At 43.0% G+C, this 27,098-nt stretch overlaps 1 protein-coding gene across 4 annotated transcripts in view; it reads right to left on the bottom strand.

Moving 5' to 3' along the window:
- Positions 1-4,970: 4,970 nt before the first annotated feature.
- The window catches only part of LOC140695022 (trafficking protein particle complex subunit 9-like), a 49,101-nt gene continuing 26,973 nt past the window's right edge, over positions 4,971-27,098 (bottom strand). Inside the window, exon 4 of one of the 4 annotated variants that reach the window (XM_072957986.1) lies at positions 4,971-5,498. In XM_072957986.1, coding sequence (XP_072814087.1) covers positions 5,250-5,498 — 249 coding nt within the window. In that variant the 3' untranslated portion in view covers positions 4,971-5,249. Of the gene's footprint in view, positions 5,499-23,005; positions 23,091-27,098 lie in introns of those variants that run through there. The other 3 variants (XR_012070710.1, XR_012070704.1, XR_012070701.1) reach the window with 3 other exon arrangements.

Here is a 27,098-nt window from a genome sequence, read left to right as displayed (position 1 = left end):
GCATGTGGAGAGACGTTCGTTCATCCAGCACAAAGGGAACGGGTTGCAGGAGAAACCCTTTCTCTGGTTTCTCAGTCTGTTTCCTAGTGCCTGTTTGAAGTGCCTGCCGTTTTCACTGTAAAACCGAGTTGGAGCTTGTACCTCCCCATATATATGTGTGGAGTGGTATTTGCAACTGAAAAGAAACTTTGTGTTTCCTTCAAGCTAGGTGAAGGACGGCTTTCACACACACTTATCTCTCAGAACTGAGCATGTGGAGAGACGTTCGTTCATCCAGCACAAAGGGAACGGGTTGCAGGAGAAACCCTTACTCTGGTTTCTCAGTCTGTTTCCTAGTGCCGGTTTGAAGTGCCTGCCGTTTTCACTGTAAAACCGAGTTGGAGCTTGTACCACCCCATATATATGTGTGGAGTGGAGTTGGCAACTGAAAACAAACTTTGTGTTCCCTTCAAGCTAGGTGAAGGACGGCTTTCACACACACTTATCTCTCAGAACTGAGCATGTGGAGAGACGTTCGTTCATCCAGCACAAAGGGAACGGGTTGCAGGAGAAACCCTTACTCTGGTTTCTCAGTCTGTTTCCTAGTGCCGGTTTGAAGTGCCTGCCGTTTTCACTGTAAAACCGAGTTGGAGCTTGTACCATCCCATATATATGTATGGAGTGTAGTTGGCATGTGAAAAGAAACTTTGTGTTCCCTTCAAGCTAGGTGAAGGACGGCTTTCACACACACTTATCTCTCAGAACTGAGCATGTGGAGAGACGTTCGTTCATCCAGCACAAAGGGAACGGGTTGCAGGAGAAACCCTTACTCTGGTTTCTCAGTCTGTTTCCTAGTGCCGGTTTGAAGTGCCTGCCGTTTTCACTGTAAAGCTGAGTTGGAGCTTGTACCTCCCCATATATATGTATGGAGTGGAGTTTGCAACTGAAAACAAACTTTGTGTTCCCTTCAAGCTAGGTGAAGGACGGCTTTCACACACACTTATCTCTCAGAACTGAGCATGTGGAGAGACGTTCGTTCATCCCGCACAGAGGGAACGTGTTGCAGGAGAAACCCTTACTCTGGTTTCTCAGTCTGTTTCCTAGTGCCGGTTTGAAGTGCCTGCCGTTTTCACTGTAAAACCGAGTTGGAGCTTGTACCTCCCCATATATATGTGTGGAGTGGTGTTTGCAACTGAAAAGAAACTTTGTGTTCCCTTCAAGCTAGGTGAAGGACGGCTTTCACACACACTTATCTCTCAGAACTGAGCATGTGGAGAGACGTTCGTTCATCCAGCACAAAGGGAACGGTTTGCAGGAGAAACCCTTACTCTGGTTTCTCAGTCTGTTTCCTAGTGCCGGTTTGAAGTGCCTGCCTTTTTCACTGTAAAACCGAGTTGGAGCTTGTACCTCCCCATATATATGTGTGGATTTGTGTTTGCAACTGAAAAGAAACTTTGTGTTCCCTTCAAGCTAGGTGAAGGACGGCTTTCACACACACTTATCTCTCAGAACTGAGCATGTGGAGAGACGTTCGTTCATCCAGCACAAAGGGAACGGGTTGCAGGAGAAACCCTTACTCTGGTTTCTCAGTCTGTTTCCTAGTGCCGGTTTGAAGTGCCTGCCGTTTTCACTGTAAAACCGAGTTGGAGCTTGTACCTCCCCATATATATGTGTGGAGTGGTGTTTGCAACTGAAAAGAAACTTTGTGTTCCCTTCAAGCTAGGTGAAGGACGGCTTTCACACACACTTATCTCTCAGAACTGAGCATGTGGAGAGACGTTCGTTCATCCAGCACAAAGGGAACGGGTTGCAGGAGAAACCCTTACTCTGGTTTCTCAGTCTGTTTCCTAGTGCCGGTTTGAAGTGCCTGCCTTTTTCACTGTAAAACCGAGTTGGAGCTTGTACCTCCCCATATATATGTGTGGATTTGTGTTTGCAACTGAAAAGAAACTTTGTGTTCCCTTCAAGCTAGGTGAAGGACGGCTTTCACACACACTTATCTCTCAGAACTGAGCATGTGGAGAGACGTTCGTTCATCCAGCACAAAGGGAACGGGTTGCAGGAGAAACCCTTACTCTGGTTTCTCAGTCTGTTTCCTAGTGCCGGTTTGAAGTGCCTGCCGTTTTCACTGTAAAACCGATTTGGAGCTTGTACCGCCCCATATATATGTATGGAGTGGAGTTGGCAACTGAAAAGAAACTTTGTGTTCCCTTCAAGCTAGGTGAAGGACGACTTTCACACACACTTATCTCTCAGAACTGAGCATGTGGAGAGACGTTCGTTCATCCAGCACAAAGGGAACGGGTTGCAGGAGAAACCCTTTCTCTGGTTTCTCAGTCTGTTTCCTAGTGCCGGTTTGAAGTGCCTGCCGTTTTCACTGTAAAACCGAGTTGGAGCTTGTACCTCCCCATATATATGTATGGAGTGGAGTTGGCAACTGAAAAGAAACTTTGTGTTCCCTTCAAGCTTGTTGAAGGACGGCTTTCACACACACTTATCTCTCAGAACTGAGCATGTGGAGAGACGTTCGTTCATCCAACACAAAGGGAACGGGTTGCAGGAGAAACCCTTACTCTGGTTTCTCAGTCTGTTTCGTAGTGCCGGTTTGAAGTTCCTGCGGTTTGCACTGTAAAACCGAGTTGGAGGTTGTTCCTCCCCATATATATGTATGGACCATATGCCGACACATCAGAAGAGATTGTAGTAAAGATGAAGTGGCTGAAATCAATGTCCTAAAACCTAGCTAAGTTTCCTAAATATCCCAACTTAACTAACCACAGGTTGCCGCATCAAGAATGGGGCAAATAGTACCTTGTGGATTTTTTTTTTAATAAATATATAATGATCCTCTTCCTACCACCGGCAATTATGATAAGACTGATTATATGTTCTTACAACAAATAGTGTAGAAATCATAATTTCTACTTGATTCAAACCACTTCTTCTAAAAAATTTGAATCTTTTTTCTTCAGACGGATTTTTGCCATTTGACCTAGTGATAAAATTTTCAACTGGCTTTTATTAAAAATATTCACCATAGTGAGAGTTTATTACATCAACTATTCCTTTATGGGAATCCCTTGTGCCTTGTCACTGTCTTTCATAATATTTCCTGTGGAAAATTCAATCCTTCATTCAGGAATATTCTGAGCAATATTTCTCATGGAAATCCGTCCTAAACTGCAACCCAAGAAAATGAAATTGACACTGAGCAGCCCGTGAAGCCGGCAGACACATGCAGTGCACTGTTGTGTTCCCGTCTCGAATTTCTGTAACCACAGGGAAATTTGTATCTCAAGAAATAGACATAGACTATTTTCAGGACCTCAGCACACAGTTTCCCTTTCAGGGTTTAGTGGGCTTCCATTTAATTCTATGAGAAATGTTTAAAACAACAGAACAACAGCTGAGATAGGGTTTAAAATAACTTTTATTTCAGTGAAAATATAGCCAACTGACTGTTATCATTTTTACTTTATTTGATCTCACTCTCTTACTTTACCTTCCCAACCTCCTCCACAAAATGATGGTGAACATCCCCTCCTGGGTCAGAAATCTAAGTAGAAATTACCAATCACATTGAGGTGTGCTTTGTTGTTTTATTTTTCAAAACAACCAAGTTTCATTCATATGATTTAATAATTAAGATCAGAAACAAAGTCTACTCAATAAATGGTAGACAACACATGTCGTCATAGCTGCTCATCAGGTTTGGCCCCACGTTACACACTTTTACATGGACATGTGCCATGTGCTGTCATGGGAAACGGTGAGTGGGGACAGGGCCTCTGCTCTCACAGGGCACACAGCCTGGTGGGGCAGGCGGTGTTCAATCATTGCCCTTTTCTCTTTAATATACTTACAAATTATGGGAAATGCTATTTAAAAAGAACAAAATGAGTCAATGAAAGTGAAAAATACAAGGACAGTATTTAGGCTGAGGGAAGACAGGGAATCTCTTTGAAGATCTGACACTCCACTGAGACCCAAAGGACAACTCTGGCACTGAAGGTGAAGGGCAGGGACACACTGATAAAGGGCTGAAATCCAGAATATAACAAAATTTCTTTACACTCAACAAGAAGGATGAATAACCTGATTAAAAAATGAGCAAAATGCCTGAACACACACCTCATCAAAGAAGAAATCTGGATGCCAAAGAAGCCTTTGGAAAGATGCTCCACAGCACCTGTCATCAAGGGGATGCAGACTGAAACAGCGAGATACCACTGCACACCTGTCAGAACTGCCAAAATGCAGAACACTGACAGCACCGAATGCTGGTGAGGATGTGGAGCACCAGAAATTATAATGCATTGTTGGTGGGAATGAAAAATGGCCCAGGTACTTTGGAAGACGGTCTGGCAATTTTTTACAGAGCTAGACGTAATTCTAACATATGATCCGTCAACTGTGCTCCTTGGTGTTTACTCGATGAAATGGAAACTTATGTTCACACACAAATCTGCATACAGATGTTAATAGCAGCTTTATTCATACTCAACAGGATTCAGAAGCAACTAAGCTCTTCTTCAGTAGGTGAATGGATAAATAAACTGTGGTCCCGCCAGAAAATGGACTATTATTTGGTGCTAAAATGAAATGAGTTATCAAGGAATGGAAAGACATGGAGGAACCTTAAATGCATATTACCAAGTGAAAGAAGCCAATCTGGGAAGTTTCAGCAAGTGTCTGATTCCAACTGTATGCTGTTCTGGGAAAGGGAAAAACACAGAGACTGAAAGATCAGTGGCTGCCAGAGGCTAGAGGGGAAAGAGCAATGAATGAGGTGCAGCACGGAGCATTTTAAGGTCACTAAGACACACGACTCTGTATGATGCTGTGATGGTGGATACATGTCATTGTACATCTGTCCAAACCCACAGAGTGCACAACACAATGTGTAAATCCTAGTGTCAACTATGGGCTATGGGTGATGATGACATGTCAGTGTAGGTTCACCCATTGTCACAAATGTACACTCTGGTGCAGGTGTCAATATTGAGGAGGCTGTGGGGGCAAACTGCAGTTCATACACCCAATCCAGCCCCAGCCACCGCTGTTAATAAAGCTCTATGGGTGTGTGGACTATCTGGCTGTTCTGGCATCTAAACAGTAGAGCTGAGCAGCTGCACCAGAGATCAGGAGGTTTTCAGACCCTGAAATATTTACCCCCAAGCCCTTGAAAGGAAAAGTCTGCTGAGCCCTGTTCTAAATGAATCAAGATTCACCCTGATGAGGCAGGACAGCAGGGCCCAAACCAGGCATGGTTAATGGGGCTGAAGCAATGTTTTAGTTCCAACACATTTGCTGAAGTCCTGCAAGTCCAGTGACAGACTGTAGCCAGGAAGCGTCTGCAGGAGGAGTCGGGAGCAGGCCTTCCCGCCAGGCTCCGGGATGCCGGGGGCCGCGTGCCACACGGGGGCCACCCGCTTGAAGAAGGTGGACTTGCAGTGGAAGCCGATCAACTCGTAGAGCTCGGAGAGGATGCTGCACGGCTGAATTTTCTCCTCAGAACGCTGAAGCACAGGGAGAAAAGCAACAAGCATCTGAATGAAACACGTAAGTGAAAAAAGACCCATAAAAATGGTTTTCCCTTAAAACAGAGACCCGATGACACAGGAAGGAAGAGGAAGGCTGACTTAGTGCACTGATGGGACCGGATGCAGAAACGCAGGGAAGCAGCACTGTGCAGACACTCCAGACCCCCTCTGGGCCCCACCTCTCCGCAATCCACCTGTCCCTTTACTAGAAAAGCCCGTATTCCCTGAAATAGAGGAATCTGCTACCTAAACATGGGACACAGAGAAGGGAAAGAGGAAGAGGAAGGGAAAGTAAAGGAACAACAGTTCATCTAGACCCTAGGGTCTGGGCGGGACTTTCACCAAACACACAACTTCTCAAAGCACAGAGCGCACAGGGAGAGGCTGACAGAGTGACTGCGACTTCTGCTCCTAAAGCACCCAGCTACCTGTCAGCACACGCTGCGCCCATTACTGAATCATTACAATCATCTCAGAAACAACTACTACCCCGGCTCACAGGCAAGGAAATCTGAAACTCGGGGAGGAATTATTATCATCCTGGACAAAGTCCCACAGCCCAGTAGTCTCAGAGCCTCCGGCAGACCCTGGGCTAAAATGCTCCTCATCACCACGGGCCCTGAGACTCAGGCTGAGGCCACGTCAGGTCTGCATGGGCCCAGAGCACAGTCTGTGGGACAGGGAATGCTCCCACTCGAAGTGCCAGGTCAAGGCCCTCAGGAACTTGTGTAATGAAACCAAATCCCCAAACTCATTTCCAACCCACTGCCCTGTCCGGGAGGACTGCTCGGCACAACTGTGCTGTCACCTGTGCACAGGCTGAGCAAGGGGCCCAGACAGTGATGTGACATCCCAGTGGAAGTGGCTCGGAGACCACTTCATCACAGGACAGATTCTCCCGGCTTCCAATGTTAACTCTCCATTCCATTTCCAACTGGAAAGTAAGTTTAGACTTGTTTTCCTCTCTTAGAAACAAAGAGAGCGGTAACATCAGAGGGAAACTCAAGACTGAGGAAGAGTCTCCTGGTCATTTGCAAGGATAGGCCGGGGAGGGAACAGAGACAGGGATCAGAAAGACCAGTGTTCCAGTCCAAAGTCTGCACGTCACTCGCTTTGACAGTTTCCCTTTTAATACAGGTGATAAAATCTAATTATGATTTTTGGGAAAACTAAATGAAATAACGTATTCCACTAGCATAGGTGTAAAATCCTCCATGAGTGTTCCAGAAATGGACGTGATCGTGGTTAGTTACTGTCTGCCAATTCTTGTGTTCTCAGCTCACATCACCCAACCAGAGATGTGCGAGAGAATGCCTCACCAGCCAGCAGCCTTCTCCAACTTGGAAACTTACAGTGTCCGAAGAGCAGGCAGTGTTGGATGCTTTGCGGCACTCTGGAGGTAGCACTCCAGTGATGACTTTAAAAAGCTGGGGAGAATTTAGGGGACCATACAGTTCAAATACAGAGTACTCATTCCATGTCTACAAATATTCATCTCTAGCCATGATGATTAAGAGAGGAAATACATATTCAAACATACATCATTTTCCCACATAAGTGCATCAAAACAATTTGGAAAGAGTGTAACTTTCTTCTCTAGATCACACAGCGGGGATTACAAGGTTTGTACTGACAGCCCTACTTGTAAATCATCTGCAAACGTAACTGGGTCCACTATCAGTCATCATAATTTGAAGGGAATGTTAGAAAAGAAAAAAGCCAAGCTAATACTCTCCAATCTTTTGTTTGGTTACGATGTCACAGAGGAGATGGACAGCTCAATAAGGAACCACTCTGCCGTGATCACGGAGCCGGGGAGCGGGATGTGCGGCAAGATGTATGACGCAGCCGCAACTGTGCCCATGATTCTAGGCAGGTACCCAAAGTCACCTTGACAAGGTGTGAAACGTTTATGCCCACGTCCTCATAACCTGACATGTATTAAGGAGAAATGGAAACTTATAAACGGCCAATACCCTTGGTGGATACACCGTCCAAAGAGCAAAGTCACAGTTTGACAACTGGCCATCCCGGTACCTTGGGATTCATTCTTGAAGAACCTTAAAAACCACTCCTCTGTCCTCAAGAAGTGCTGCCTACTAGTCCTATCTTTGGCTCATGGATACCACATGTTGAAGTGAACTTCAATGTCTGCACAGATTTGACTGTCTTTCTCCAGGTTCACTTGCCCATTCTGAAGAGGCCTGAGTTAAGTCCAAATTCCTTAAGATTAATTCCCTCCAGTGATAACTCAACGAGCCTGTAATTACAAGCCAACTGAACAGGACTGTCCTCAGCGAAAAATGTCATCAACCCTTCACTGCTTTCTTAAACTCCTCTCCTGGTTAATTGCAACATACTAACACCACCATCCACCAAGTTCCCCAACTATGTCAAATAGAAAGTAAGGTCCATAAAAGAGGAGACAACTCCATAGTCACCTTTGAATTCCTAGCATAAAGTAATGTCAATAAATAGAACTATGGTTATGGCTTCTTTCCTTTAAAACCTTTCTGGTTATTTAAATGAGACCATGGAAGGGAGGTGTTTGAGTCCAGTATCTTGATCCAGAAGACTCTGGAGGCCTTTTTCAGAATGGCTGTCCACTGATTCATTCAAAACACACCTTCTCTTTCCGGGAGGAGCTGTGATTTTCTGCCATGGGTTTGTGGTCACTCTCATGCCAGAACAGCTTTAAACTAAATCCTTACTTTGGATATGTTATTTTTTCCCGCTTCCAAAAAATTTTACTTTCCTTACTTCCTTGCCTTGAGGAATGCTTTTATTCTTTTCTTTCTAATTCAACCTTTTATAAAGCAGGATTCTCAGGATGTGCTTGGCCTTATATAAGAACAGCCATCCAACTCCCAGTGTGAGAGGCCACAGGCTCACCTCCTGCCCTCCTGCCAGGGCAACTGAAACTCAGTTCAGGAGCCAACCGGCACCCCAGGGCTTCTAAGGCTCACGTATCTCCCAGAATCCCTGCTTTCTGGTTTGTCTTGGCTTCTGAGAATTTCCCCTCACTTTCTTGACAATTAGCTGTGCAGCTTGAAAGATGAGGAAGGAAGGTTTTATTTCTTAATCAGAATTTAAAGGAACTTATGTAATGAAGCTTTTCACGAGTTTCTAGAACCCTCCATTGCTGAGACAGAAAACACACAAGATATTTTCTAAATTTAGCTATCATGTGCATTTTTTCTTTGCTTTTGTTTTGTTAACTGCTAATAGACATTTTTTAATTAAAAAATAAAATAAGGTCCCAAATAAGATAGAAAATTGAAGGGGCAAACAAAATTAAAGAGCAAAGACAGAAAAATGATAAGTACTCTACAAAGTTAATAGAATAAATACACTATGGATCAGACCAGCAATTCTCAGTAACAGCTAATTGAAACCTGACCATGAGGTAAAACGTCTCTCCTGTCAGGAGATGACCAACAGAAAATAGAATTAAATCAACAACCTAAAATTCTAAGTCTGGCGAGGTATAGATGTCTACCAGCTAAGTGTGTCTTCTTCTGGAAAAGAGGGAGACTCACCAGCTCTTTTCTGTGGAGCCTGAGCCCAGGGGAGGACAGTGAAGTGTGTTCTGTAAGTACCCAATTAGCAAAGTGAGTGATGAATAAAGAGATGTGAGCTTTGATGAGAGATGATACTACTATTCACTTGTCCTGTAAAGTATGTCTTCGCGTTCAGAGATCAATATCTCAGCAGGAAAATGCACAGCCCGGGACCAGACCACTTCTGTGATTGTGACACTGCACTTAGATGTCTCAAGGGCACCTCCAACTCCACCTGCAAAGAGCTAACTTCACGGTGTTCCTCCCATAGCCATCCTGCCCAGGGCCCTTGGTCGGGGGCAAGGTCTCCCTGCCTCTCCCAGCTCAGGCCAATCACTCACAGATGTGACAAGACCCCTCCTTCAGGGGCAAATTTCCTCAGTCAACGAGATCCACCACCCACACCTGTCCTACCAGGTACTCACTGGCACTCCCTCAGCACTGACTCTGTGCTGGGGACCATGCTGCACACTGTGCACACGTTATCTCACTGGATCTACACAGCAGTCCTGGGAGTTCGGTACATCACTGCTTCTATTGATTAGATAAATTGTTTCACTTCCTTGGGTGTGTCATCCAAAGTGACACGGCTACTGAGCCACAAACCTGGGACTGAAAATCACTTGAAAATTGAACACTGCTACACCTCGCAGCCACCCTACTCTGACTCATCACATCACCTCCTGCCGAGCCTTCTAAATGTTTCTAAGCATTCTACAAGACAAAAGTGATCTACGAGAGCATCGCACTAGCCTACTTAAAATCTGTCAATGACGGTCCACTGCTCTTAGGAGAAAGCCCCACCGGGCCTGAGCACAGCCCAACGGCCCGGCATCCGCTTTCCCTGCGCGGCCGCGCCGCCTCACCCACCACGCAGCTCTACACGTGCAGCATCCAGGACAGGGATGCTGACTCCGTACAACCCGGGGCTCGTCTCACTCAAACAATGATCACCCTCTTCAGTGGTTACCTTCTTCAATACTGAATCTCAGAAAAATATTTTCTCTGGATGAATCAATATCTTTTTCCTTACAACTTCCCATCATTGATAATGAGCTCCCCCCAAAAGAGAGAAGACCTAATCCTCAGTCTCCTTATCTGTAAAGTGCAAATAACAGGGAAATATGAGAGGTTGTATTAGAAGTAATATTCATGTGAGGCTGCGGGACAATTCCCAACATACAGTAAGTACTCAATATGTGCTTACTTAATATTAATAAGAATAGATTACATTCCAGCAACCTTAAATCAATGCTTTATGGCTTTGTCTAAAAGACTACCGACAAACTGTTGGACGAACTGTTTTGAGCAGATCAGCACAAGTGTACTGGGCGAGGTAAGCGCTGACTCCAGTTACAGCTGCAACCAACCAGCACTACGGGGCGGGAGCTGTTTGCTCAAACTCTTTCATGTTGCTTGAGCATTTAGTTGTAGTTATTGAATAAAGACAGGTATTATTTACTCAAAGCTCCTGAAACATAAATCTTCAAAGATTGATGCAAATTATGTTTCAAGTACAACACTCTCACTGGAAATTACTTGAAAATTATAGTCTTAGCTCCTCCGCACATCAAAACAGCATTTTCCTAATGTATCTGACTATGTACTCTGAAAGGATTGTTTAAAAGAAATTAAGATGAAGCCATCCTGAATAAGATCTCAGTATCATCTACACAAACCCCACCCAAAGGTCTCATTTCTCACTTCCACATAGGTGTTCAGATGGCTTAAGCTGGGTCTTGGTTTCTTATGACACGGGGGTGGGAAGAATTGTGGATAGATCAATGTAGCAAATATAAACCTAGGGTATTTGCTATGTAGGAATCCTAGAAATAAATAAATTGATATATATAGTCCCACCCTTATGAAGCTAAGCCGTTCCATTTACAACTGCATAAAAAATAAAATGAGAGATACATTTAACAAAAGTTTACAAGATTTGTACATTGAATATTTTGAAGTATCACCAAAAAAAATTTAAAATATCTTCATATATGGAAGGCATCCCATGATCATGCAATGGTAGAAAATATTGTTAAAAATGTTAAGACTTCCCAAAGTAATCTACATATTTAATGGAATCCCTATCAAAATTCCAGCTGACTTCTTTGCAAAAATTGAAAAACTGATCCCAAAATTCATATTGAAAGCAAGGGACCCAGGTCAGCCAAAACAATCTTGAAAAAGAAGAGCAAATTTGGAGGACTCACTCAAAGGTTACAGCAAATCTATAGCACTCAAGTCATTATGCTTCTGTCATAAGTTTGGATGCAGAAATCTATGAGACACAATAAAAAATCCTGGGGGGAAACTTACATTTACAGTCAGTTTTCCAGAAATGTGCCAACAACACTCCATTGAAAGTATAGTCTATCCAACAAATGGAGCAGAGACACCTGGGTATCTGAAGGCAAAAGAATGAATCTGGAATCTGGACCCCGTATTTTATATAACAAATATTAATTCAAAATGGATCACAGACAGAAACGTAAAAACTAAATATATGAACTTTCTAAAAGAAGACATAGTATGAATCTTTGTGGTCATAGGATAGGCTATGGCTTCCTAGATACAATACCAAGAGCACAAGTGATAAAACAAAATAGATAAAATGGACTTCATCAAATTAAAATCATTTGTTACAAAGGACAACATCAAGAGTGTGAAATGAAAGGGGAAAGGGGTAGCTCAAATGATAGAGTGCGTGCTAAGGAAGAAAAACAAAATGAATAAATCTAATTACCTCCCCTATAAAGAAATTGTTTTAATGTTTAAAAAAATTAAAGTGAAATGACAATCTGCAGAATAGGAGAAAAATCTTGCAAAGCATATATCTAATAAGAGACTAGTATCCAGGATATAAAACAAATGCTTACAACTGAACAATACAAAGAAAATCGACCCAATTTTTTAATTTGCCAAGGATTTAAATAGATACACAATTGGCCAATAAGCATCTGAAAAGATGGTCAGCATCACTAGCGAAATCAAAATCAAAATGAGATCTCATTTTAAACTCACTAGGATGGTTATAATCAAAACATGGACAATAACAAGTGTCAGTCAGGAGGCAGAGAAATGGATACCCTCAATATGCAGCCGTTGGAAAGGGGCAATGGTGCAGCTTCTTTGGAAGAGCCCGATGTTTCCTCAAAAGGTTAGAGTTATGTGGCTGAGCAATTCCACTCCTACATGTAGAGTCATCCTTCAGTGTCCTCGGGGGTTTGGTTTCAGGAACCCCCCACCCTGGATACCATAATCCAAGGATGATCAAGTCCCTTTGCAATCAGCCATCTGGATCCATGAAGTGGAAACTACAGATATGGTGGGCCAACTGTACAGCCAACAGAATGGAAATGTATTCTCACAAAAACTTGCACATCAATATTCATAGCAGTATCATTCAGAGTAGCTAAAAGTCACTAAAAATATCCATCCATCAATGAATGGATAAACAAAATTACCAAGAATAGTCCCACAAACTTTTGGTAATTGAATCTTTGACAAAGGAGGTGAGAACATACAATTGAGCAAAGACAGCCTCTTCAGCAAATGGTGCAGGGAAAACTGCACAGCTGCATGTAAATCAATGAAGTTAGACTACCCCCTCACAACATACAAAAAAATGAATTCAAAATGGCTTAAAGACTTAAAACTGTAGACAAGACACTATAAACCTCTTAGAAGAAGACATAGGCAAAACATCTGACATATATCTGAACAATATTTTCCAAGAGCAGTCTACTCAAGCAATAGAAATACAAGCAAAAATATACAAGTGGGTTCTAATTAAACTTACAAGCTTTTGCACAGAAAAGAAAACAAAAATTAAAGCAAAAAGACAACCTATGGAGTGGGAGAAAATAGTTGCATTAAATGAAAGTGACAAGGGCTTAATTCCCAGAATATGTAAACAGCTTTTACACTTGATAAAAAAGAAAAACAAACAATTCAATCCAAAAATGGGCAGAAGACCTAAAGAAACATTTCTCCAATGAAGACATACAAATGGCCAATAGGCACATGAAAAAATGCTCAATATCATTATCAGAGAAATGCAAATCAAAACTGCAAACAAGTATCACCTTTCACCAGTCAGAATAGCCATCATTCAGAAGTTCATAGACACTAAATGCTGGAGAGGCTGTGGAGAATTGGGAACACTCCTACACTGTGGTGGGAATGCAGTTTGGTGGAGCCATTGTGGAAAACTGTATAGAGGTTCCTCAAAAGACAAAACCTTGGGGGCCCAGATGACACAGCAATCCCATTCCAGGGCATATATCCGAAAGGAAACGTAATTCAAAAAGACACTTTCACCCCAATGTTCACAGCAGCATTATTTACAATATCAAGACATGGAAACAACTTAAATGTCCACTGACAGACGACTGGATAAAGAGGTTGTAGTATATATGTCCAATAGACTACTATTCAGCAATAAAATAATAATAAAATAATGCCATTTGCAGCAATATGAATGGACCAGGAGAATGACATTCTAAGTGAAATAAGCCAGAAAGAGAAAGAAAAATACCATATGAGATCGCTCACATGTGGAATCTAAAACAAAAAAAAACAAAAAACAAAAACAAAGGAACAAAAAGATAAACTTATCTACAGAACAGAAACAGACACAGAGACATAGAAACCAAACTATGGTTACCAGAGGGGAGAGGGTGTGGAATGAATAAATTGGGAGTTCAAGATTTGCAGATGCTGAGTATGTATACAATAAACAGCAAGTATATACTGTATAGCACAGGAGAATATATTTAATAACTTATAGTAACTTATGTTTAAAAAGAATATGAAAATGAATGCAGGTACGTTCCTATTTAACTGAAGTTTTGTGCTGTACACAAGAAACTGATGCAACACTATAAACTGACTAGACTTCAATGAAAATATTTTTAAATAGACCAAAAACGAAAAAAAAGGAAAAGGATATTATCAAACAAAAAGAATAATGTACTGATTCAGGCTACAATATGAATGAACTTTGAAAATTTATGCTAAAATAAGCCCGTCACAAAAGGGCAAATAGTGCCCTTTAAGGTGAACTGTATCTAAGCATTTATTGTACTACTCCTGTAAATTTTCCGGAGTTTTGAAGTCTATCAATATCAAAATAAAATGTATTATTCATTACAAACTTAAAACCCTTCCTCACAGGAGGGCTGTAATTATTAAATGCAGAAAATCATGTAAAACTCTAGGAACAACAATTTTCACGTCCACACACAGTCACTGCTGTCACTGCCACTCAGAGTGTGGTGCCAGCGCTGATGAGAGCTGCCTCCACTCGCTCCCCTGCAGACAGGAGTGAAGGCCTGAGCTTTGACAGGCAGGGTTTGCGTGAACCTGGGTCAGCCACAGCCATGTCCCAGACTCTGCGTTACCCAAATTTCTTATACAAACTGCAACATGTAATGTAAACACTCTAGAGGGATGTATCTTACAACACAGGGAATACAGACAATGTTTTACAGTAACTATTAATGGAGCATCTATTGTACACCTGAAACATATATTTTAAATCAGCTATGTCTTTATAAAAAATTAAAAAATAATTTAAAAATGTTATCCCTTTAATATTCAATTTGGTTTTTAATTAACTACTAAACAGCTTAGAATATATAAAAGCATTTAAGTGTGATGTTTGTTTACATATTTATTTACTTCAGCCTCCTGCTAAAAGAGAAATTAAACAATTTTTTAAACACAGCTTAACAACCATAACAACAAAAAGGCAAAACTGAGAGTGAAGAGAAAATGGAGATTCAATACTTAAATGAAACCAGGGGGAGGTAAACTCATAAAAATGGATTCCATGAAGTCAGGGCAAGTGTTAAAGGCCGACTAGAAATTCAGCTGTAAGATTCTTGGCAGCTAAAGCAAAAAGAAAAAGATGATGGGGCAGGTGGTAGAGCGTGTGCTTAGTGTGCACAGGGTCCTGGGTTCAAGCCCCAGGGCCTCCACTAACAGATAAATATACCTAATTTCCTACCCCCCAAAAGAGCCCCAAAGAAAAGAAAAAGAGAAATTTCTTTCCAAAAAAATCCTGATATTAAATTTGGATTAAATACTTTAAAAATAAAAGGAAAATAGAAAAGATGAGTGACACTGTGAACAAAAACCCCAGCTGGGCTAACAAGCTAAGTCACAAATCTAAGTGTGATAAGTGTCGGTTTACTGATCTAAGTTTTGCTGGGCTAACTCGTAAATCTGAAGTTCAGTGTCAGTTTACTGGGCTAACAAGCTAACTCGTAAATCCAAGGTCAACAATTGTCAGTAACGTGATCTGTTCCAAATTGATAAGCTTCAGTGTACTGATTCCTTGCTTTTTGTTGTTTGAGCCTTATTGGCTAAAAGCCCCATACTTGTAATTAACCCTATAAAACCTCATGTGCACGTCTTGGATGTGCTCAGGGCTTGGGAACAGAAGCCCCTCTGAGCCCGCTGGCATAATAAATCTCAGTACTCCCACCCTCTGAGTGCTGCTTATTTCTTGGCTGGCCTGTTGTTTCCGTAACAACACAAGCGATAATGCCCGTGAGATAAATCTGCAATGGCTGCTGGCAGGTCCCCATGTCTCATGTGGGAAAATCTGAAACATATTTCTCACCACTCAGAGTCATCCTCAGCCCACCCCACATCTCCCGCTGTTAAATGCAGGAACACACGCAGGGCCCGGCCTTTGCTCTCTCTGTGTCATCACAGTGAGACAGGATGGAAGGGGGCAGAGCAAGCCATTCAAGAAAGACCACAGCAATTAACATCAAAATGGTGAAGAATTCAACCCCCAATAGGTCTTGAGGCTCAGGATGAAGAGATTTAACTTCTAGTAGATCCTGAGCTTCATTATACACCCATTGTAATAGTAACATGGTGAATAACACGGCCCCAGGCACCATGGCAGTCACAAGGCTAGCCACAAAAGGTCAAAGGGTGGAAAATGGCCAACTCCCTGGAATCCCAGCCCCTTGCCCTAAGGCTGGTCCTTCTACTTATTAGTGTATGAAACCACGAAGCCCAAGAAAAGGAGCAACACAGAGCCACATCCCAGGAACCCCTCTCTCTACCTCTTCGGAGAAGGCCCACACTATTTCTGTGGAGTGTGTGCCTACTTTTAATCTGAGCATCAAACCCCCATACTTCGTGACGTTTCTCATGCCTGTCAATGTATCTCTCTGAATAAATCTACCTTTACTCAACACTGGCTTGTTCTTGAATTCTTTACTGCATGAAGCCAAGGAACAAAATCTGGTGGGGCACATCCCAGGGGCTCAACGGAAGCCTGGGACACAGCCCTTCTCATGCCCCACATATTTTTTCTTGTATCAACAGGACTGGGATGTGAAGTGAGGTCTGAGACCCCAGCTAAGGGACAGAAGCAGCCTCCAGGTCTCCAATTGGTGGGCAGCCTCTCCCCCATCAGGGGCCATGGGGTCTGCCTGGTTCTCTGTGTTTTTTTGTTGTGCTGACTCCCCAGTCAGAGAGATTTCTCCTTAGGCCTGGCTCCACAAAACCCTTCTCTCCAAAATACAAGCACATCATGTCACAATCCTCTTGTTCAACCATGAATTGTTCAGCCAACTTTTTCCTTCCCCAGTTAAGTACCTAAATGTCCTCCCTGCCATCCCACCACTTCTTTCTTTTTGAGAACTCTGCACTCCCCACACACCATCCTGAACGCAGGTGCCTTGCTGGCTGGGACCGAGATGTTTCAGTCTCAAACATCCTGAGTCCTTTCTCTTTCCACTTTCTAACTTAAAAAGGCCTTCCTGTGTCTCCCACCGCTCTGATTCTGAACGTCAAAAAATGCTCAGGTTACATTCACTCTGTGAATACCTCCCAGGTTTTGGCTAGGTTTCCTTCCCAAGATCTTCATTAAGGAGCTGCATCAAGAAGTTTAAAGGGGCTATTCTTACATTTGAGTGGAGGAGCCTGCAAGAAATTTAAATGGCTTTGAAGAGAGAGTTAACCAGGGACAGAGAGGTCGCAGGTCCTAGTCAACAGTGTCATGAGGCAAAATGTTCTTCAAAGGCTCAGAGTGGCTTCTGAACACGGAGTCGGCAGGGAGGAGGTGACAGGCAGTGAGTGGGGTGAGAGACACAGGGTACGGTCCCCCAGCAGGGGAAGAATTGGTTATTTTCTAGTTTTCCAATTTCTTACTACCTTTTTCTCTTATTGCCACATACCATTTCCTACGAATTAAGCATATCAATGTCAGTCATTTGGGCCACTTGGGAGAAGCTGCACGATGCCATTCACAGGGCTGGGACATGACAGCCACACCAGTCTAGGTTGAAAGACCAGTGGGGGTATTTCCATGGTAATCACGGGCATGCAGCAAACTCCCCAGCTTCAATGACCTCCTCTCAAAGTTGGCGCCAATAAAACTACCAAGCAAAATGCGTGATGATTCTGGCCAATGTCTGTTTATTAGTTAAGTGCCTGTGACACCTGCCACTTAATAGGGAATGAGTACGATCAACGAGGCCCTGTCTACCTGGCCACACGCGCCCTGCCTTCCTGCCTTGGTGCAGCAGCACAGCTTGTTTAGCTGAGATGAGCGCCCCCAGAGCAGCCCCGACGGGAAAGCTCCCAGCTCTGCACGGCCAGACGTGTTCCTTTCCTTCTCAGAGCTGATCACAATTTGCTGTCGTCTGTTTTTATGTTTATCCCTTTTGTAACTGCCTCTCCTCCGGAGATTTTGCTCAAGCAGCACAGGACCAGGTGTGTCTTGTGGCCTGCCGGATATTCTGGGCTGGGAAACAGCCGAGCCCACATCTGGCTCTGGTGCTGAACGGAGAGAGCAGAAGGCCCAGGAGCCCATGCTGAACCGAGGCCCCTGCACACAAAATTATGGTCTGACTTTGGGCAAATTACACAGTCTTTTTTACCCTGAGATTCCTCATCTGTCCATAAAAATAACTGCCCATGGCACACAGAGTTACAAGTATTAAAGGAAATCACCAAATTCACAAAGTAGCCAAGGGGCTACCAGTGCATCCTGAACAGACACATGCTGCCTTTAAGGCTCTGACACACACCAAGCGTGGTGGTCGAACAAAGTGTACACTGCTAAGTGTCAGTGTGTTAAGTGCTTCATGTGTGCTATAATAATCTTCAGAACTTACAACAAGCCCAGGAAGTAACGAATATTATCATGCCCATTTCACAGACTCACCATCAGTTTAAGAGAGGTTACATTCAAGTCCAAGGCGCTATGGTGAGTAAATGGCGATTTCAACCTGAATATGGGCCCAGGCCTGGGCTCCATCTCTGTCCCATCCACCTGACCACTGCCTATGAATTCCACCTGTCCAATACCCAAGTTGAAGCCAGCCAGCTCTTAAATGCAATGTGTGTCACCGTTTGTCAATGTTGGTTCATTACCATAAACAGTTCTCAGAAAGCACTTCAGAAAGGAAAGTTGGACTCACATACCTGCCCACAAAGAAGAAGAATTCTGCCTTGCCTTCTTCTGTAACGTGCAGAAACCCTTCCCATTCACCACCGAATCCTTTTGTATGCTTCCTCCGTGTTCATGTTTACACATGGCTTATTAAAGTAGAAGTTACCTGCAGTAATTCCATCTCGGTTCCATTCCAAGCTTCCAGATTATCCATAATCAGGGTAATACCATAATTTTCTGTGAATGAAAACACTACAAATTGAATGAAAATATTGCAACCATGTCACTAAACAAAGAATGCTGAAAACAAGTCATCAGCGGCTGCCGCCACCCCCCAGTGAAGACAGGCCTGCAGCCATTCACAATGGTGCCCTCTGAGCAGACTCAGAATAAGAAAGGAAGATTACTGGCCCTAGATAGCTAGGTGCTTGTCTAAAGTATATATTCAGTCAGCCCAAATGTTGGCTTCCTCCCATATATTGAAAAGCATTAAATTCATGAACTTGAGATACCTGGCTTTCTTTAGATAACAAGCAATGTTTTATTGTCCTGACTACCTGGTCTTTGTTGTAAAGCTCCTATATAATCCTAGCTTCTCCCCTACTCTTGCGAGCAGTCCCTCAGAGTGTTCTGAGAGGCGGTCATCCTGGCTCGAGTCCTTCTGACAAATAAAACATAACTCTTAATATTCAGGCTGCACGTTTATTTCAATCAAGTCCAAGAATAGACACAACTCATCAATTGTGTAATGGAACACACTGGATCAGGAACCAAAAGAGTGTAGTAGTCCCTAAGAACTACGGCTCCCTCTTTCTTCCTGTCATTATACAATCCCACCAGAACTCATTACTTTGCTGTCTGCTCCTCTGCCAACCAAACTCAGAGAAGAGTCAACTCAGCAGAGCGTCCTGCTGGGGAGAACCCCCGCAGCAGCACTGCAGGCTGCCTGCCCTCCCGCACGCTCTGACGACTGCTAGTGTCCTCCGTGGAAACCAGGCCAACAGAGCTGTTCCCTACAGCTACAAAGTCCCAAATATTAAATAAAACCTTTCATTTTATACTATATGTTACATATATACCCATCTCTGAAAACAGCTTTGCCAGAAGCCCAAATCTTCAACATTAATCTGCAAAGGCAAATCAGGTCCCCAAGGGAAAACAAGTCTTAAGACGATGCTAAGACCTCCAAAGTCCTCTCCACGACCATAAACCAAACTGCCTGTAGGTCTGCAGCTGCAGGAGGCTACATGTCTGCTTTTAAAGCAACCCCTTCCTGCCCTCGGGTGCTACAATGTCCTTCTACGCCCTCCCATCTCAGGGTAAGAGCACCCACTTCAGAACCTTGCAGGGCAGCACTGACAGGACTGGACAATGAGGATCAGAGCTAAACTAAGCCTTCTGATGACACGAGTTGTCACTCTGTCACTTTACAGATGAAGATATATAGAGAGAGAGGTGGGGTGTTATTGTTCAAAGTCACACAGATAAAAAGTGACAAAGTCTATAACTCTGCTCCTCCCTCTGGTGTGACGCCCCAACTGGGACAACCACAGGGTTCTTTCGTGCCTGCCTGACCAGTTCTTTCCTATCACTCATGACCCACCACAGGGTCTGAAATTAGCCTGCATTTGCAGCATCTTTTCCCTCCAGTTTCTCAGGAACAAGGCTGTTCGGGCCACTTTATGACTTCCAGGTCCCCGAAATCTCCGTGCTCAGGCTGCTCTTGCCTGTGCATCCGGCCCGCTGCTCAGAGGCTCTTCCTCCCCTGCAGGAGGACGTTTCTACTCTTCACAGGGACACCCCCTTAGGGGATCCCTCCTCTCGCCCTCAGCATGGCAGGTGTCCCAGGACACATCGCGAGATGCCCCAATAGGACTGCATCTGCCCAGGTCTGCTAGTCAGACCAGCAGCCTCAGAGCCAGGGATTATGCCCAGGTCACACTGCAAACCTACTGCCCGCCTCACAGACCCCAGCCAGCAGGTCACCTGGAAGTCACAGCAAGTGCCCCACCCAATCCAGAAGCCTCTTCATTTCCCAGCACCACTGATGACTGGTTTCCAAACTTTGGTCAGTTTCGCACAAAACAACACCTTCTAATGTGTAGCGGGTGGTTTTTGCTTCTGCACCCCATTCTTACTGAAAACGTTAAGGGAAACCAAAAAGCCTCTTCTCAACCCTTTTCTGATGATACCCTCCCACCCACAATACACATATGCTCAAGAGATTTGGATCCACGTGATTTTGTTTCCCTTACGATAAGTGGCTCAAAACACTGCGGGATTATTTTTCCTTTGAGGGTATTAGGACTCAGTTTCTCGGCTTTAATCTGTTTTTGTCTTTGTCTTCTTTGTTCCTAGCAGTTGCCACCTCTTACTCCCTTCAGCAGCCTCCCTCCCAACTTCTAGTCTAGGAAATCAGCTGTGATGAGGGGCACGGGGGCATTCACAGAAGATGCAACAAAGGCAAAGAGAGGCTATATAATTTGCCAAAGATATCACCTTCAACCCCCAACAGAGTGTGTCATGTCCCTGTGTTTAACTCTTATTCTAAGCAAGTTAACTTTTTGTAGATTATGTTTATAAAGATGAGAAATCAAAATACATACAAGGACACACATCAACTCTAAGATATTCATTAACTCCACTATTTTGTTTCTATTTATTTTATTTGTATTAAAAAATTAAGAACCCCTGCAACCAATATAGCAAAATGTTACTGGGTTTTAAATACAGAATATAGAGGGGTTAAGTGTGTCATTACTCATCCTTATATGTATGCTCACAAGATAAAATTATTTGAAAGTCTCTCTCCCCTCTCCCTACTCACTACTGGCTCTCACCTGAGATCCCAGACCACACATCTAACAACCTTTCACTTTACCCACAGCTGAACTCATCAGTTTTCCCCCAGAAATCCCTCTGCAGCTTTCCCTCCTCAGAACACAGCAGGACCATCATTTAACTCATTAATCCACCCAGAAACCTGGGCCTTACTCCATCCTACCTTCACAGACAGCTTTAAATCTTTCTTTTTACCATCTAAACATGCCTTCAATCTGTTCGCTTTTACCCACTATCCTACCGCTCAAGTGGAAGCCACCAACACTGCCCACCTGGACTCACGAGTCTCCCAAGTGGCCCCACAGCCACTCTCCCCTACTTGAGACAAATGGGATTGTGTCACTCCCATGCTTTTTGGGCTCTTTTCAGACCCACTGTTCATAGAAGAAACTCCAATTTCTTCACCTTGTGAAGGTGTTTGCCATGAAACTGTCAGCTCATGGAGGGCAGGGCACGCCCTCTCCCCTCAACCCCACTCTCTGGCAGAGCATCAGCTTGGGAGGACCCGCTGAGCTACATCAGCCTGTATCCTAAACCTGGTCTTGGGTTCTTAGCAAACTGCTTCACTTATCCATACATATCCAAGGTAGATAAGAAAGATTTTAGATGTTGAGCTAGACTATTCATTTGGGGATTTTGCACTGGCAACCTGCAAGTATATGTTCTAATGTTTGTGTCTTGTTAAAACCACACCCAGATTAAAGGAGTATTTGTGGAATGTCTTCGGAGTAAAAGGGTTCTGTACTTTTACAGATTTTATGTTTTATAACATGAATAACCCGGACAGGGTCACAAATGGAACCGTCTCACAAGTGACAGAAGACAGGTGAGATGCATATAGCAACAGGTCACAAAGATGGTAAGAGCAAAGTTGTTTCTCCAAACCCCCAAAAAATTCCTCCAAGAACAGAAAACTCAGAATTTTGAAAGTAAAATACTATCATATAAGGAAAGAAAATAAATAATCCTCTTCATCAGGGTTTCAAGATCTGACTGCAGAGTTATTAGCAGGCTATACTGAATCCTAGCACAGAAAAATCAGATGGACTACTGGTGAGTAAGTTCCAGGAAAACGGCAGTAATTCCTCCACTTGAAAGAGGACACACACTCACTTGTTCAAGGTGATTGTAAACAACATTCTGCAGAAATTCAGAATATTCAGGCACCGCTTCTAGATGGTGATGACACGGAAGGATGGCTTGGATGCATGCTTCTAACTGAGTCACCGGCATTCTTACACTGCAGGGGGAAACGGAGGCCCTCAGCCAAGAGCAGAGATGTTCCTGTCATGTATCCCAGGTCGTGCCTCGGGGACTCAGTGTCCTGTAGCAGTCCGGCCCCAGGCGAGGACCAGCAGCGTGGCCCACCCAAGCAGGAAGGGCACTGTGCTTGAGAAAGCCCACACCAGATGGGAGCAAGAGTGGCTGGTGGGGTTTTGTGAACCTATGAATGCTCATAGAAAAACACCTGCATACATTCAAGTGATACAATTAACAGTAGCATTCTTTTTAACAAAATTTCAAATGTCAGTGGTAATTTTACCATTCCTTTTCTCTTGTCCCCTGCACTCTGAGACAGGCTTAGGTTCTCTCACACTTGCAGCTCTGATGCAATAGTTGTGAAGTTATTTTACTTTAATGCAAGTGTCTTCGCTCCACGTGTCACTGTGACTGTCGTCTCTTAACACAGTCAGATATCTTCCTGGATCTCTCCATGAGTTCCTTGCTCCTGCTTCTCAGATCCTGAGATAAAGAACAGGTGAAGGCACATGACTGGAAAAGTCAATGTGGACTTGAGCAAAGTCCTCAGTGACCCCCTAGGTGAGTGTTGACCACCCCTTAGCTTCGATTCTCAAAGTTCTGCCCAGGGTGACATCCAGACAGGAGGGAGTCCTGGGCCCAATTAAAAGCTGTGTGGCTTGGGTGCGGGGAAAGTTGCAGGAGCTAGTTCCATAGCCGGGACCCTCCACACCTCTGCCCCTCTCTCTCCCGAGGCCCCGCTGCCAAGCCCCCACGTTCCCTGATATTCTGTCCTTCTCTTCTACTCTACTTCAAGCCCTTTTCCTCTTCCTTTATTCCCTGATTATCTGCAGCTGGAGAGATTTTTCCATCACAAAATCTGAAAAAATTTCCTGCAGCTGAAAAAGAGGTGCCAGAGGTCAACGCGCATATGGTGGTTCCTGAATAGAGCCCCTGGTTAGGGGGACCCTCACCAACACTCACGGGACATCAGGTATGTTACAGGGTCGACCACCCCCAACAAGAGTTTGCTGTGACCCCAAGGCACGCACAGCATCCCTGCTCACTAAAGTGTAGTTGTAATCCGTTATTAAGAAGCAAAAATAAAAAAAATTTCTCATGTTTCTTACTAAAATTATTTATGAGTTAGAAAAAGAAATTGTAAAAGAAAAGAACAAATTTGACTCCATGTTAGATGTGTTCGTTTGGCTTTAAACCTGTACCTTGTTTTCTAGGCTCCGACTTGCTATCTCTGCACCTTTTGTGAAAAAAAGTTGCCTTTAGCCTGAAATATCCAGGACAGCCTATTCTCCGGGCTCTGATCTTTAAGGATATTAGCTCTTCTACACTTATGTACAGATGGCAAGTGGCAAAATAGATAATAACCTTTCTTTTATTTGGAGGTTTTACGGGGGCACCTTAATTTGACCCACCATGGACAGCTGCAGGAACAAAGGATTCCAAGGACAAACAATACGTACAGCAAGAAGTTTGCAACAACCAACCACATCCCCGCCGCTTTTTAGTATAAAAGGAGACTGAATTCTGCTTTGGGGAAGAGAGTTCTACTGGATATCAATATGCCATTTTCTGGGTCTGCCAGATTTTCAAATGAAGTCACTATTCCTTACTCCAACATCTCATCTCCCCATTTATTGGCCTGTCATGCAGCAAGCAGAACGAGTTTGGACTTGGTAACAAAATGACTGCATTAGAGGTAGTATGTCTCCACTGTTTCCTCATTTCCAGTATGTCACAACCTATCAATTTTATATGCTGTTTAACAACATGACAAAGACCTATTATACGGAATTGATTCCACAGAAATAAAATTATTTCTACTCCCTCAAGACTTTTTTCTTTTCTATTTTATTTTGTTTTGCTTATTGAAAAGAAAATAAAAGTCAAATCATTTTATTTCATGTATTTTTATAGCTACATAATGTAAATACTACAAAAATATTTAAATTGCAATAAAAATTGTTAATATATTTGTATAAAGATATATAAACAATCAATGCAGATTAGGAAAGGAGTAGATATTTACTAAAAATCTACTGCACATCCAGTCTTTTACAAGCATATCCTGGAATATAAGCTCTATTATCCAGGAGTCCCCCACCCCCATTCTCACTGCCGATTCCCTTAGTAATCAACTACCAAGGCACCAGCATAGAACCATGCGATCGCTATTTTAGGTATAAATGAATGAATTAGCTCATTCAATTCTAAAACAGAAACCTTAAAATAAATACTGAACTTATTTACAGATAAACAAATTTGGACACAAAAAAGTACAGTTTCTCCCCCAAGACACAAAGATAATAATTGGTAAAGGCAAGATTTGAACTAATCTGCCTGATTATAAAGCTAAGGTGGAAATCCCCTTCGACTGTGTAGGTCCAGCAGCACAGCCCATCACCCTATCTTTGTTCAGATCTGGCTTTAGACAGCCTGAGACAGCACCCCATTCCTATGGAACTCGAGGGGAAACGATAACAATAAGGATTTTATATTCAGTAGTTTCTTAGGTCTCAATTATATAAAGTGTCAGCAGGTCAGCAGAAAACTCTGGGAAATATGAGTGGGTCCAGAGCTTTTCGCTGATAAGAAACTCAATCTATCAGGACAGAGTGACCTTCCCATGAGTGGCCTCATGAACATAAACTAAAGGCAGCTGAAATGAAAACTAGCAAGAACATGGAAGTGAAGCAGGAAGGATCCCTACTATCCCCTGCCCAGTTTCCTCTTCACCCGCGTGGACAAGATGGCAGAAGACCCAGCTTCTTGTCTAAGTTACAACATCATGGATTCTCACCCATAAAATGTTGCGACTCTATGCTGTCTTAAGTCCTTTACAACTAAAATATGATGACACCAATATCTCAGCGGAATGTCTATGTCTCCACTTTCTCTCTTCTATTAGGAGACTATATCTATGGCCACAAACAGAAATTCAAATAAAAACACCATGCACGAAGCCTGGTGAAAGTCTGTGTAAGAGACATTGTTCTCACTCTCTGTGAATGAAAACTCAGAAAAAGTGGACCTTCTCCCTCTGTAAGTGGGAGGTAGCCTGATTTTGTGTGTGTGTGTGTTTGCTCGCACATGTGTGTGTGTAAATCATATAAAATATATTCTGGGATTTGCACAGTTTTTTTTATGATACTATCATTTCATGAGGATGAGCCAACCTTTAAAGTAATTTGAATCTATTTTTCTGAGAGGCTCTTTTGGTGGAGGATGGGAAAGGGGAAAGGAAAGGAGGAAAGAAGTAAATGAAGCAAAGCTGTAAGAATACTGCTAGGGAAAGGCAAGACATTAATTTTGTTCCTACTTGCATCACACACAAATTAGGGACTGGCTTTCCCCCATGTCTTCTCAAGCACTGAGCTGCAGAAGAACAGGCAACAGCCCATTTCTCACTGAGCTTGTGACTGTATGTGACATCTTATAGACACAAATTATTTAACCTGATCAAACACTCTAGCAGCAGGATGTAATTCTCCTAATTTGAGAGACAAGAAAACAGGAAGTGAAAGACGGTATATAGCTTGACAAAAGTCAGAGGACAAGAAAACTAAAGAGGATGAATTCAAACTCAGATCTGAATGCAGAGTCTGATATTCCCACTCCCAGGGCTGGAAAATCCTTAACACAAGGTTCCCCAGCTCCTCTGCATTGTTCCTGGCACCAAGCATTTCCCATGGCGATGGTCTCCAATTCTCAGACACAGCGCTCTGTGCAGCCAATAACCTCCATTCGACCTTGATCATCTACCTGCCACGCCTACCAGGCTTCACCATACAGGCAGGAAAGCTGGATTTCAAGTGCATACAAAGCCACCCTGGTTTAAGCTGGACTGTTTATCAGCTTTTCCAGCATAAAGGCAGCCATGAAAGTGCTCACAGTTTGTACATGAGCCACACTACCTCTCTCCATCTGTCTCCCCACCTATACTACTTAGCTATGACCATTTTGAGAATCTTGGAAACAAATTTTTAAAAACAGAAAAGAAAGGATTCTGTAACAAGTACTTAATACTTACAATTTTAAATGAGAAGTTACAAAGTGAGTATTTACAAACCGAATCTGCCTTCCTAGGTGTCAGTTTTAACAGTTAAAAAATATAATAGCAAAAATTTCTCACTTAAAAAATTAACAAAAACATCAACAATAATCTGGAAATAACTCAAAAACAATGCCCATGTTGTACATGGAGAAAGTACAGGACTGTACTGAGGGGTAAAGTAAAAGTGTGAAAGTAGAGACATCAACCTTTTGTATGGAGGAAAGCAGTTTTAAAGATGTACGTTCTCCTAAAGATAATTCAAAATTACTAAAAAATCCCATGACAACACTTATCTGTTTTTTTTTAACTTGAAAAAATTATATTAGAATTCTTCAGGAATAATAAAGTCATAATACAAGCCAAGAAATTTAGGGATCGAAAAAAGAATCAAAAAATTCGCACTGTAATATATTAAATAAATTTTTACAATATGTAAGATA

This window comes from Vicugna pacos, unplaced genomic scaffold (genome assembly GCF_048564905.1).
Source record: "Vicugna pacos unplaced genomic scaffold, VicPac4 scaffold_123, whole genome shotgun sequence".
NCBI classification, from domain to species: Eukaryota; Metazoa; Chordata; class Mammalia; order Artiodactyla; family Camelidae; genus Vicugna; species Vicugna pacos.
This window is presented reverse-complemented; position numbering and strand designations above follow the sequence as displayed.